The sequence below is a fragment of the Malaya genurostris genome, chromosome 2 (assembly GCF_030247185.1).
Source record: "Malaya genurostris strain Urasoe2022 chromosome 2, Malgen_1.1, whole genome shotgun sequence".
NCBI classification, from domain to species: Eukaryota; Metazoa; Arthropoda; class Insecta; order Diptera; family Culicidae; genus Malaya; species Malaya genurostris.
In genome coordinates this window covers 112,115,630-112,128,500 of record NC_080571.1, presented here as the reverse complement: position 1 = coordinate 112,128,500, position 12,871 = coordinate 112,115,630, and the positions used below count along the sequence as shown (strand labels likewise).

At 38.7% G+C, this 12,871-nt stretch overlaps 1 protein-coding gene and 2 long non-coding RNA genes across 4 annotated transcripts in view; all 3 read left to right on the top strand.

Moving 5' to 3' along the window:
* Window positions 1–12,871, top strand: part of LOC131427963 (acetylcholine receptor subunit beta-like 2) — a 37,443-nt gene that overhangs the window by 1,044 nt on the left and 23,528 nt on the right. For both annotated transcript variants that reach the window (XM_058591570.1, XM_058591569.1), the window contains exons 4-5: window positions 3–130; window positions 194–369. In XM_058591570.1, coding sequence (XP_058447553.1) covers window positions 3–130; window positions 194–369 — 304 coding nt within the window. The remainder of the gene's footprint in view (window positions 1–2; window positions 131–193; window positions 370–12,871) is intronic.
* On the top strand, window positions 388–3,311 carry LOC131427972 (uncharacterized). The gene is made up of 3 exons (XR_009229327.1): window positions 388–1,703; window positions 1,768–1,836; window positions 1,892–3,311. It is a non-coding gene; the product is annotated as an uncharacterized LOC131427972 (long non-coding RNA).
* On the top strand, window positions 7,464–10,085 carry LOC131427973 (uncharacterized). The gene is made up of 3 exons (XR_009229328.1): window positions 7,464–7,950; window positions 8,740–8,808; window positions 8,864–10,085. It is a non-coding gene; the product is annotated as an uncharacterized LOC131427973 (long non-coding RNA).

Genomic DNA, 12,871 nt, shown 5'->3' with positions numbered 1-12,871 from the left:
AGATATCACGTTTAAATTAACGATGAGGCGAAAAACGTTATTTTACACTGTGAATTTGATAATTCCCTGTGTAGGAATTACGTTTCTAACGGTTCTTGTGTTTTATTTGCCTAGTGACTCCGGTGAAAAGGTTAATTTCTAATAATGTTAATGAGGTTTCTTAAAATAATATGTGTTTCTAATTTCCCTGCAGGTAACACTGTGTATCTCAATTCTTGTGTCCCTGACAGTGTTCTTCCTGCTGCTGGCTGAGATCATTCCTCCAACATCACTTGCAGTTCCTTTACTTGGAAAATATCTACTGTTCACGATGATTTTAGTATCATTATCGGTTTGGACAACTGTTTGTGTTTTGAATGTTTGGTACAGGTTAGTACAGCTCGCCAAAGAGTTTTATATTGTATAGTGGTATGTTGTAACTTTTTGATTTACATTAGAACAAGCGGAATTGTTTTTCTTGTTATTTAATGATCGTAGAAAAACTCGTATCGTTTGATCAAATGATGGATTCTTGGTCCGAAAATTTCTGCAGTACTTATAGAACTTTTCAATTCTTCTTGAATGTACAATCAATAGTAGAAGAAATTTCTGTGTAATAGCTGTGATTCCTCGAATGCAGTCAATTGTTTAGACTGGTAGTTCCTTGATCTTTTATGTATGAAAATGGAACAGCTTTTTTTTCGTGTGTCCCTTGTAGCGTAGATTTTTACGAAATTTGTCTTGAAGACTTCTTCGTTTTCGATTGTTCTTTTAATTGAAGAAAAAGTATAAAAATCAGCACAATTGGCTTCTTTTTATTAATTCATCTTCCAATTCATGTACGACTATTCATGTGTATGCCATTTATTGATCAATCAATCATCGTCTCGAGTAGAATATTGCTTAGCAGCAATTAAATTTTTGAGGCATATTGGACATAGGTTCCATCTTTGCGTAACTCGTTCTAGAAAACTGAGGAACGAGAAAAGAGTTACTCCGAAGAGTTCTGCGTCTGACGTTTATATTCAGTTGTTCGAAAAGACTAGGACAGTGGTGGGATGTAGGGACCAGTTTGAGAATCACTGATCCAACCCATAACTTAGTAACTCAAGTCCGATCAGGTTACATATGTGTTCGTTCCTAGGATTGTGAGGGTCTCGCAATGGAAGCTGATGAAGGGCAATTCGTATAAACTTATACTGCACAGCTTCAATACATTGTTTCCCTTTATGATACTGTAGCAATCACGTGGTTTCAATTAAAAAGTTTGCTTCCGTCACTTCGATATGGTTGCCTAGCTTATCGATTAAGCTTTCTTTCCCTACCTAAAGTTGGAAGAATGAACATCGGGCGGCAATTTAGAATGCGCCGCTTGCGTAGATGCCGATTGCCTATTCTCTCCAATTCTGTCTCTCTTTGCTGTATCGTGACCTTTGGACTCGCGAAGCGACGATGCGACTTACTTTTCATGTTCTTGATATTCAAACATTGACCCGAAGTTCGTTGATTTGGGGATATGAGACGGTTAGATGTGGACTACTAAAGGGAAAACGAGAATTCGGTTCGGTTCTGAGTAGTCCAATATGGGTTCGTAATGCGATTTCCGGTTTCTTAAATCCAAAATCTCGTATCTGAGGATTAACAGTTTCTCTGATCAATCATTTCAATTTGATCAGTGGAAGAGATCAGAGTGGTTAAATTTGTGTAGTTCGTGTTCGAAACAGGTTAGTCTTATAACATGAGACTTTTTTTTAAAGCAGGCAAAGTTACAGAGTTTATTTCAAATAGGTATTAGCGCAGTTAGGAGTTAGTTGAAAGTGCGGAGACTTTGCGTGCAAGTGCGAAGACCATCAAAAGGTAATAAAAAAGGTTAACGTACGGCGTGTAGACAATAGCTTACAATGTCGATCAGCCGTACGACGGCTTTTAATTTCAGATTTTGCGCTTGGTGAAGCTACAACCGCACCGCCAGCAAAGTTCATCCGTCCTCCTGCCACCACGCCTGATCCATCTGCTCGTGACCGTATGGTTAGTTACCATCAAAACGAAGGACACAACGATTCCACGTGTCATCTGCGGCCATCGCAAATTCGCCGCGTGCCGGACTCTGCTCCGTTTTTTGTTGCTGGTATGCTGTTTTGAGGTCCAACACTACCAGCAGTTACCCTTCAACCCGAGGACCTCACCCGGAGAATCTGCGCTAGGAAGCGCAAATATCGACAGCGACACATCTGCGCGGAATTAGTACCGTGCGCAGCAATACGACGTAGCAGGTAGCAGAAAGAAGGCTGGTCGACTAATAAGAGTGAGTAAACGCCTAAATCCCTGCGCAGGGTGATATAAAAGCTCCGAAATTATAGTACCGTCCAGAATCTCCACCCGCACTTGCTAGGGCCCTGAACCGGGAAATAAAAAATGTAATTTTTTTCGTATGTAGGAAATGTAATTAGGAGTAAGTTAGGATAATATATGTAGTGTGTCGAATTAATGTTCGAATATAGTTTAGTAACTAGGAAATTCGAATAAATGTTTGAATTTAAATAGAAACCGTTAGGTGTTTGTTGGTCGAATAAATGTTCGATAGTGATTCACGTTCTTAAGATTATGTGTTGTCATTTGAAGTAATATTCCGGTAGTTTTGTCTCTTTAAAGGGTCTCTGGTTCGCGGTCGTTTCGTTAATAGTTTGTGTTTCAGTACTCTGGGTTGGACTGCTCGGGAAAACAGTCCCCACTCTGGTTTCTTCGCTGGCTATTATTTGGTTGTTCTTAGGGGTTCTGCCAGTGAGGAATCTGCGAGTTGGTTGGGAAAATCGGTTGTTTATTCGCGGATTCGTTAGGTGATTATTAGGGATCGACCTTTGACTCGGAGTACCCTTTGATGTTTGCGTCTTCCGTTTCGTTTTCCCCAAGATTATTGTAATCTGACCCGCTCTGAGGCGGAGTTTCTAGTCGGGCAACCTTGAACGTGACAAGTGGTCCTCGTAAGAGGTGGCGCTTAAGCCACTTGTTCGTAGATCTGGGAAACGATACAGCAGACAGTTCCGTTACACCGTAGTGCACGCTACATTTTGGCGCCCAACGTGGGGCACGTTATCTGGAAATCAATGAGATTAGTTTGGGTTCCAAGATTGGAATTATGTTTATACTTCGGATATATCGATTAGACGCATAATCGTTCTGTTAAATTCAATGTTGTATTTTCTAGAGTGGTAATTGCTGCGAGGAAATATTTGTTGTACGGTAGCTAAAGTGTAATCGTGGATGTTGTGTGTAGTTGTAGGTGTATAGTGTAGGCATATTTAAAATTTTATTGGCGGTAATGGCTTACGAATTTCCCAATGCTTGTCATCTGGTAGATGAGGAGGTGAATTATGAGCTGAAAATTCGAGGAAAATATAACGAGACAAGATGGGATTTAGAGACCAAACAATGGTTTTTACAGAAGTTGTTCCTGAAGGATACACTGGTTCGTCGGGATTATTCCATTAGTTTGAGTATCTATCAGGAATATTCCGATATCCTAGAGCGGGTAAGGTGTTTTAAAAAGAAATTAGACCGACGGGTAGATAAAACCATTGTTTCTCGACTCCAACATTACTTACTTCGGGTCGAGAGATGTCAAACCTCCGATCAAAAATCAGTATGGATGCGGAATGAACTCGTTGATTTTATTGAGCTCATCCTAGAAAAATCTCGAGGCAAACGTGTTTCCAGATACCTTGAGAGTCACGTGCTAAATCAGGAAACAAGCGAGCGTTCTTTACTTCATACAGATGATGTTCATGTGCATGAAGAACGTATGCTAGCGTTTGATCAATTCCAAGGAGATTTGGTGTTCGATGATGGTTCACGAGTTAGACAGAAATTGGTAAACCCTATAGCCGAGATAGAAATGAACATCGCGGTGGTCCAACTAACCAATCAAGGGATTGCAGGAATAAGGAAGGAAGAAATTTCCAGTAACTCAGATGAAGAGTGTGTAACAGATGCATGTTATTCGTGTTCCCTGGTTGACACCAGTTACTGTGAAAATGAATCTGGGTTAGATTTCGATGAAAAGGGCAATCACGAGTCGGACGATTATCAGTTGCTTGCAAATTCCAACAAACATTCTGAATTAGGCGAGGTTGGGGATGAGAGTTTCGGGAATGCAATAGTTCACCCTAAAGATGGAAGCGCTTTTCCTAATCGGTCTCAAACAGTACCTGAAGCCTTAGAGATGAGGAACAAAAGTTGGGAGCGTCTTGACTCTCAAAGGGGATTGATCTCTAAAGTTGCTGAATTAAATCTAATAACATCGATGCTAATTAAAACGGTCTGTAATATCATAAAAATATATTATTTTGTTTTCGTGAAACTTATTTCAAAGTATATGGAAAGAGCCTTTGTTTCGGATGGACGGGAATGTTGTCGTCCCCGAAACTCACTCACGAAAAGTAGGAATGAGAGAGACTTGTTGATGTATTTATGCAGTTTGCAGATCACGCTAAATATTATAGTGAAGCCCTTGGGTATTTTGGTTTCCATTTGAGAATACTCACTTCACCCAGTCTCTTCCACTCTCCTTCCTAATGTATATAATTTTGGTTTTGTTGTTTTATAGCTATGTACCCTCTAGTGAGGCAACGATACATCTAAGGATGTACGAAAATAATTAAAGAAAACTCATGTTTTTTTTTAGCTATGTATCTCTCACTTAGTGGGTAGAGACAAATGCACCATGATGCGCAAGCTCTGGTTGCCTAACATACGTCCAACCATGCGACGTGTACCCCACAACAACAGTCATTTACTGGGGACGTGTGGTTGGTTACGTTCAATTGGAATTCTGGAATGAGAAATCTACCTTATAGTTAGTTACTACTGCGCGTATAGCCTATCCCCTCGACCAGAAATCAGAGCGAGTTCCTGGCGTTAGTCGGAACGATGAGCTATCAATACCAGAAACTCCGAGCCAATGAGGCGTTGAAGAGGAGTACCAGCAATGAGAAGCTTAGCGAGAGTTCAAGATCGGGGATGCTTGAATGATGACCGTATAAGACTCGGAGGACCTTCACAAGGTCGATGACGAGCAAACACAAGTCAATCGAGCTGGCAGTAACAACTAATGATATGGAAAGCTTTCGTATTCCGAATGAAATCCGCGGGAAAGTTTGAGGACAGGTGGGACTGCCTGTCGGGATTAGTTCGGTTCTTTTCCGAGACCGAGATAGAAGAGGTGTTGTGCTATTCACAATCACCCCGAAAATTGTAAATATTTTTCCTTTCGGTGTAAATAATGTTAGTGTTTTTACACTACATCGAGTCTTAATTCTAAGTTAGTACCTAGCTCTGTAATTTATTAGATATAGTCTGCTACTTAGAACTAGATATTTATATTATTTATTTATTTATTTTGATATTATTTATACACATTTTTTTTGCACAATTATTTATAATGGGATACGCATGATTTTTTTTTTGCATGCTGATTTTTTTTTTCATATTGCATATTTATTTTTTTATGCTAATTTTTTTTTTCATTATATTGCATATTTTATTTTTTTTTATATGCTATTTATTTTTTTTTTCGGCATGTATAAAATTTTTTTTTTTGTATGCTCGTGATTTTTTTTTCTGTGATATTTTTTTTCATTCTCTTTACACATGTTTTGTGTGCATAGTGTACTGCATAAAATTTATTTAGTATAGAAATTAATTTTTTTTGTAGTTTAATCTGCCTAAATACTAAATATTTACCCTGATCTATAGTGTTTAAATCCAACACTATTTACATAGGGACGGTCTAATAATCGTTGGGTCACTGTAGCACTGAATTTCTCGTGACCATTATTTTCCTCCATGTCCGGTTGCTCCTGAAAATCAAATAATCCTATTAGATTCTGTTCAAACACTTACCTGTTATTGGAGTAAAACTCTCATTGCCGGTATCCAAAGGTTTCTTCAAAACCAACTGCGTTTCAGGACGTCCCGGGAGCGATGTCGGTTTTTCCTGGTGTATCTCCTCCTATGGATTCCTGTCATAAAAGGAAAAGAAAAAAAATAGTTACTAATAAACTTGCCTACTGCTAATCTACCGTTTCGGTGATTTCTAGCTCTATTTAAATTACTTACCTGTGAATTTAAGGAATTTAATTCCTATCCACAACACCACACTCCACTCCAATTATATTGTTTACTTCATTTTGACGTTTCGTTTCGTGGCTAGGTTGGTAGTTCATTGTGTGCGTGTAATGTATGAAGCTTTTGGAGCTTTTTTATGGCAGGGTATTATTATGCTTTCTTTATGTTTCATTTTGGCCGAAACAGATTCGGTGTTAGAAACATAATGTAAAGTGGATGCATAGGGTAATGTTTATGTTGGTTCAGTATGTGTGTTCATGTGACCGAAATATATCTCGGTGTAGAAACCATGCTGAGACAATAGGAATTTTGTTGGGAGATAATTTGGCAGATTTCTCATTGACCGATGCATTTCGGTGTTAGAGTTACTGTCTTGGGTACGTTTATGGGATATCATGTTTGTCGTTTAGAGAGAGTTGTCCAGTAAAGGTTCTGGGGTTCTCTCGAAGATAAAGCAATGCGGTGAGTTAGAAGAAGGATACCTTTCCAACTTATGATTGGAGTCGTCCGGAGATCTAACAAACCTGTTACGGTTATGTTATAGTGTACTGTCATATGTGTTGTATGGGAATCGGCTTGATCTAAAATTTTAATATTTTAGATGCAATGCCATAATTTGGGAATTTATGTTTATAGTGTGATTGAGGGTGAACTGCCAACAGAGTAGCGGACGAAACGTCGAAGATGCTTCGTTTCTGTACCGATGTTGAACCTTATGACTTCAGTTTTTTTTTGTATATAGTAGATTAAGTTTCTAATCGTGATTGCGAGTAATATATAAGTCTTTAAATCTTTTCTCTTGAGAGCATTTTCTTTACCAGTATGGCTCGATATTTTGTTGTTTGTCCAGATTACGATTACGAAAATTTGGTTTTACTCCTTCAACCAAATTTTCGTAAAAATCACTGGGGTATTATGTAGCAATCACGTGGTTTCAATTAAAAAGTTTGCTTCCGTCACTTCGATATGGTTGCCTAGCTTATCGATTAAGCTTTCTTTCCCTACCTAAAGTTGGAAGAATGAACATCGGGCGGCAATTTAGAATGCGCCGCTTGCGTAGATGCCGATTGCCTATTCTCTCCAATTCTGTCTCTCTTTGCTGTATCGTGACCTTTGGACTCGCGAAGCGACGATGCGACTTACTTTTCATGTTCTTGATATTCAAACATTGACCCGAATGTAGTGGATAATACTTAAGATCAATAATAACAGTTGTAATAATAACAATAGCATAATAAAAAAATAAAATAAAAATAATAATAATAAAATCAGACTTTAGCATCAAATAAAACTAATCATTCTGCCAACACTGTGTGCCGCCCAAACTACCTCAATGCATTTCGTTACTTTGAACTCACTTATACATAGAGGCTCGTATACTTGGCTTGAATCGGTGTACCTATTTAAGAGGACGATGATAGACAGACGCCTCATTCGATTGGCGACGTTTGGACAAGACACATCGGACAGGAAGAAATCCAGCGAAGATACCGGCAACCCGAGCGAACAGGACTCGGTGTTTCAACAGTGAAAGCGGACGGCTTCTCGGGCGGATTGGCTAGCGTTCCCCTTGGCGAAAAGAGTACGGGAGTATCGCAAACATGCAGTGTTACGACACCGAAGTTCGTTGATTTGGGGATATGAGACGGTTAGATGTGGACTACTAAAGGGAAAACGAGAATTCGGTTCGGTTCTGAGTAGTCCAATATGGGTTCGTAATGCGATTTCCGGTTTCTTAAATCCAAAATCTCGTATCTGAGGATTAACAGTTTCTCTGATCAATCATTTCAATTTGATCAGTGGAAGAGATCAGAGTGGTTAAATTTGTGTAGTTCGTGTTCGAAACAGGTTAGTCTTATAACATGAGACTTTTTTTAAAGCAGGCAAAGTTACAGCACAGACTAACAGACAGGACACTCAAATTAGATTCTTCAATCATTTTAACGGTCATTTCGAATATTCCTTTATTTGGGACAGTACTCACATGTGTCATGATGGCGCCACGTTACCCTATCAAAAACATCCTGTCTGTCATCTAGACTGTGTTTATTTTTTTCATTTACCAACAGAGTTGCCATTCATACAGAATTACCTATAATGTATTGATTTGTATACGTCCATGCGAATTTCATGCAGGATACAGATTTAATACATATTGCCAAAACTATATACATAATTGTGTCTACTTCTCATCCTCCAACGCAAGACAAAATCGAACCCGTTTTGTTACAATATTTACTTGCTTCTGGTCTGCCGCCACTTAATTTCGGGTGATAACTACCAACACAATAAAAAATAGTCTAGATGAACAACGTTGAGTCAAATAAATGGTTACCTTCCAACATCGCGAAAAAGTTAAATATATTATCAACGTAATCCAATAATTTATTGTGATGATTCATTTTCAAAAATTTTGATGAAATCAGGCATCCCTGCAAGCAGCTGATCGGTGTTGACAAACGAGGGGAAACCAACTAGTAAAAAAACTTTTACATAACACAAGGGGTGTACAAATAGTAAATAGTTCGCGCAGTACAATATAGGTGGAGCTAGTGCATAACGAAAAAAATTTTTTATAAGAATTTACTCATACTGTCATGTCTGTTAGTCTGTGGTTACAGAGTTTATTTCAAATAGGTATTAGCGCAGTTAGGAGTTAGTTGAAAGTGCGGAGACTTTGCGTGCAAGTGCGAAGACCATCAAAAGGTAATAAAAAAGGTTAACGTACGGCGTGTAGACAATAGCTTACAATGTCGATCAGCCGTACGACGGCTTTTAATTTCAGATTTTGCGCTTGGTGAAGCTACAACCGCACCGCCAGCAAAGTTCATCCGTCCTCCTGCCACCACGCCTGATCCATCTGCTCGTGACCGTATGGTTAGTTACCATCAAAACGAAGGACACAACGATTCCACGTGTCATCTGCGGCCATCGCAAATTCGCCGCGTGCCGGACTCTGCTCCGTTTTTTGTTGCTGGTATGCTGTTTTGAGGTCCAACACTACCAGCAGTTACCCTTCAACCCGAGGACCTCACCCGGAGAATCTGCGCTAGGAAGCGCAAATATCGACAGCGACACATCTGCGCGGAATTAGTACCGTGCGCAGCAATACGACGTAGCAGGTAGCAGAAAGAAGGCTGGTCGACTAATAAGAGTGAGTAAACGCCTAAATCCCTGCGCAGGGTGATATAAAAGCTCCGAAATTATAGTACCGTCCAGAATCTCCACCCGCACTTGCTAGGGCCCTGAACCGGGAAATAAAAAATGTAATTTTTTTCGTATGTAGGAAATGTAATTAGGAGTAAGTTAGGATAATATATGTAGTGTGTCGAATTAATGTTCGAATATAGTTTAGTAACTAGGAAATTCGAATAAATGTTTGAATTTAAATAGAAACCGTTAGGTGTTTGTTGGTCGAATAAATGTTCGATAGTGATTCACGTTCTTAAGATTATGTGTTGTCATTTGAAGTAATATTCCGGTAGTTTTGTCTCTTTAAAGGGTCTCTGGTTCGCGGTCGTTTCGTTAATAGTTTGTGTTTCAGTACTCTGGGTTGGACTGCTCGGGAAAACAGTCCCCACTCTGGTTTCTTCGCTGGCTATTATTTGGTTGTTCTTAGGGGTTCTGCCAGTGAGGAATCTGCGAGTTGGTTGGGAAAATCGGTTGTTTATTCGCGGATTCGTTAGGTGATTATTAGGGATCGACCTTTGACTCGGAGTACCCTTTGATGTTTGCGTCTTCCGTTTCGTTTTCCCCAAGATTATTGTAATCTGACCCGCTCTGAGGCGGAGTTTCTAGTCGGGCAACCTTGAACGTGACAAGTGGTCCTCGTAAGAGGTGGCGCTTAAGCCACTTGTTCGTAGATCTGGGAAACGATACAGCAGACAGTTCCGTTACACCGTAGTGCACGCTACAATACTGAGATGACTAGACGATAACCAAAAACTCGAGTACAGAGCGAACATGTACGATCCATAATGCCATGATGCAGTTAATATTTTCGAAAAATATCGTCACTCGGAAAATGAAACCGCATTATTTGAATGCCTTAATGATTGTATTCGAAAAAATGCAACATTTAGTTACATTCTGTCAAGTGGCTATGGAGATGGCGCCCAAGCAAGAAGAGTTTCATCATAAAAATTTCGTCGAAATATTTTTTTCGTTGGTATGACTGTCAGGGACATCTGTGCCAAGTGCCACGTCAAAATATTCATTAGTGTTTGGTATACGTCTGTCTTTCTGATGTATTAAAAGTTTTATTTATAATGAATGAAATTATTCAAAACAGTACTTCCATTCGGTGATAATTGTACATCGCGAGCAAGTGTTTTTGATTGGTACAAGTAGTTCAAAAAGGGTCGAGAACGCGTTGACGACGAACCACGTCCAGGACGGCCATTAACATCAACTGATGATGAACACGTCAATAAAATCAACAGTCAGAGACCTTACTGGGATCGTTAGAACATCGTAAGGATTAGTAAAAACAGGAATTATGGGCCGACAGCTCTTGGTTTTTGCACCACGATAATGCACAGTCGCATATTGCATTGATTCTTCGTGTTTTTTCGCCAAAAATTCAACCAATATCGTTCCGTAACCACCACATTCGCCTGATTTAGCTTCGTTTGACTTCTAGCTATTCTCCAAACTCAAACGACCGCTCCGGGGAAACCGTTTTGAGTCAATTGAAAACATCAAACGTGAATCGCTACACGCATTGAAGGCTCTTCTGGAAATTGACTTTAACAACTGTTTCGAGGGTTGGAAAAAAGGCGCTAATCGTTCGAATATGACATATGACCAAATTCCAGTTGAAAGCAATTTCATAATTATATTGATTTAAACTACTTACAGCAATAAATGCTGAAAGAACATAACACCCATATACCATTCGAATCAGTTCGTCGAGATCAGCAAATAGTTTCACTCAATTTTCTCGGAGATGACTCAACCGTTTTCTACAAACTCAGATTCATATGAAAAGAGATATGCTCCCAACAAGGTTCCTGAATTATGTTTGGATCCGACTTTTGTTTCCGGAACAACAGGATGATATGTGAAACGAAATTTAAGTTGTGTAACTCATTTTTCTCGTAGATGGCTGAACCGATCTAAGATTCAAATGAAAGATCCTATAAAACATCTTGCTTTTCAGTCAGATCCAACTTCCGGTTTAGGGGATACAAGGTGATTAGTATAAAAAAGTTCATTTCACATAAATTTATCAGGTTTATCGGGTTTGTAGATTTGGATAGTCGATAACCAAATACACTTATTTCAGTTTTAGCGGTATTCAGTTTTCGATTCGGAAGGTTCCCAAAAATTTAATTCGCAGTACGATTTCTCGAAGATGTCTACACTGATTTTCAAACAGTTTGAATCAAGTGGATTTAACTGACTTCGGCTACACCGATTTTAGAATTCCGTAAACAATGGCGAAAAACTCTAAAGTGAAACTTACTTCGACTTCTCTTGGAATTTTCAATCGATTGACACACGTTTAGATTCAAATTCGATCCGATTTGCAGTTTCGACATTACAGGGTAATGAGTGAATAGAATTTTAAATTGCCGCTTGAAACAAGGGTAATTAAAATAATGTCATGAGAACACCGAAGAATATTCATGCAAAAAACACATTTCTTCTATTACAGTCCTTAGGAACGATGTACACGGAAGGATACCTAGATCTTTGATGCAGCTCACTATATTTAACTTGATCCCTAGAAGTTGATAGTGTAATGGTTTCTTTTTGAGGCTGAATGTTTCTGTGGAACATTTATAGGCAGTCTGTCTGATATCCCATCTTCATTTCATCAATGGTTTACAATGTATAACATACAAGATATGTGTTTATCGAATGCTTGGAACGAATCCAGCTCAAATAACTAAGAAGTTGCATTCAAGGACACAATGCCTTGGTAGTTGGAACATTACATGCAATATCTCTTAGACATCTGCGATGGTCAACGCTTAACTGGACAGAGTAATTCGCAAACAATTTTCAGATAACTTTTTCATCTCATTTAGAGTAGATCAATTGTTAACAATTTCCTTAGAGAGAAAAAAGTTTCGCTTCCATGTCACGTCTCTAAGCTAATTTTTACATAAATACCAAGCTCTCTCATTATTGTATTTGTTTTCTTCAGTATGTATTTCGTAGACACATGACATTTTCATTTAAGATAACTGTGTAAAGTGATCCAGGGCAACCTCTTTAAACAGTCAATTTTAATGAAACTGGGTTGGATGCGCTCTGAACAGCGGTGGTATGAATCCGATGTACAAAACATGGTATTTGAAATATTACTAAAAGCAAAGTTTTGTTTTTTGCTGTCAAAGTTCAATAACTAACCTTCATTTTGAGTTCACAACATTGTTATTCCGTTAAAGCAGTTCGGAGAATAATAACTTTTTTTTTGCGTTCAGAAATTCAATGACTCAAGCTTTAATTCAGGCTGGAAATTGTTTAATCGAATGTTAGTTTAATGGCTTCAAGACCAACAATTTGAACGTAGTTAAGGTGGAAACTGAAACTCTTTTATCTGACCAGAACCTCCGAAGACACAAGCTTCTTGATACACAGCTGAACCTTCTTACAAACTGGTGTAGAGTAAACAGATTCATTCATTCATTCGCAGACGATCTTCGATTGAATTCGATAACACGATCTTACAAATCGTCTAATTAAAACTTTGGAATTTTTCTGAGTTTCAATAAAGCCCCTAAGTTGTTAGGGTTTACCTCCAAGCACAATTCGATTG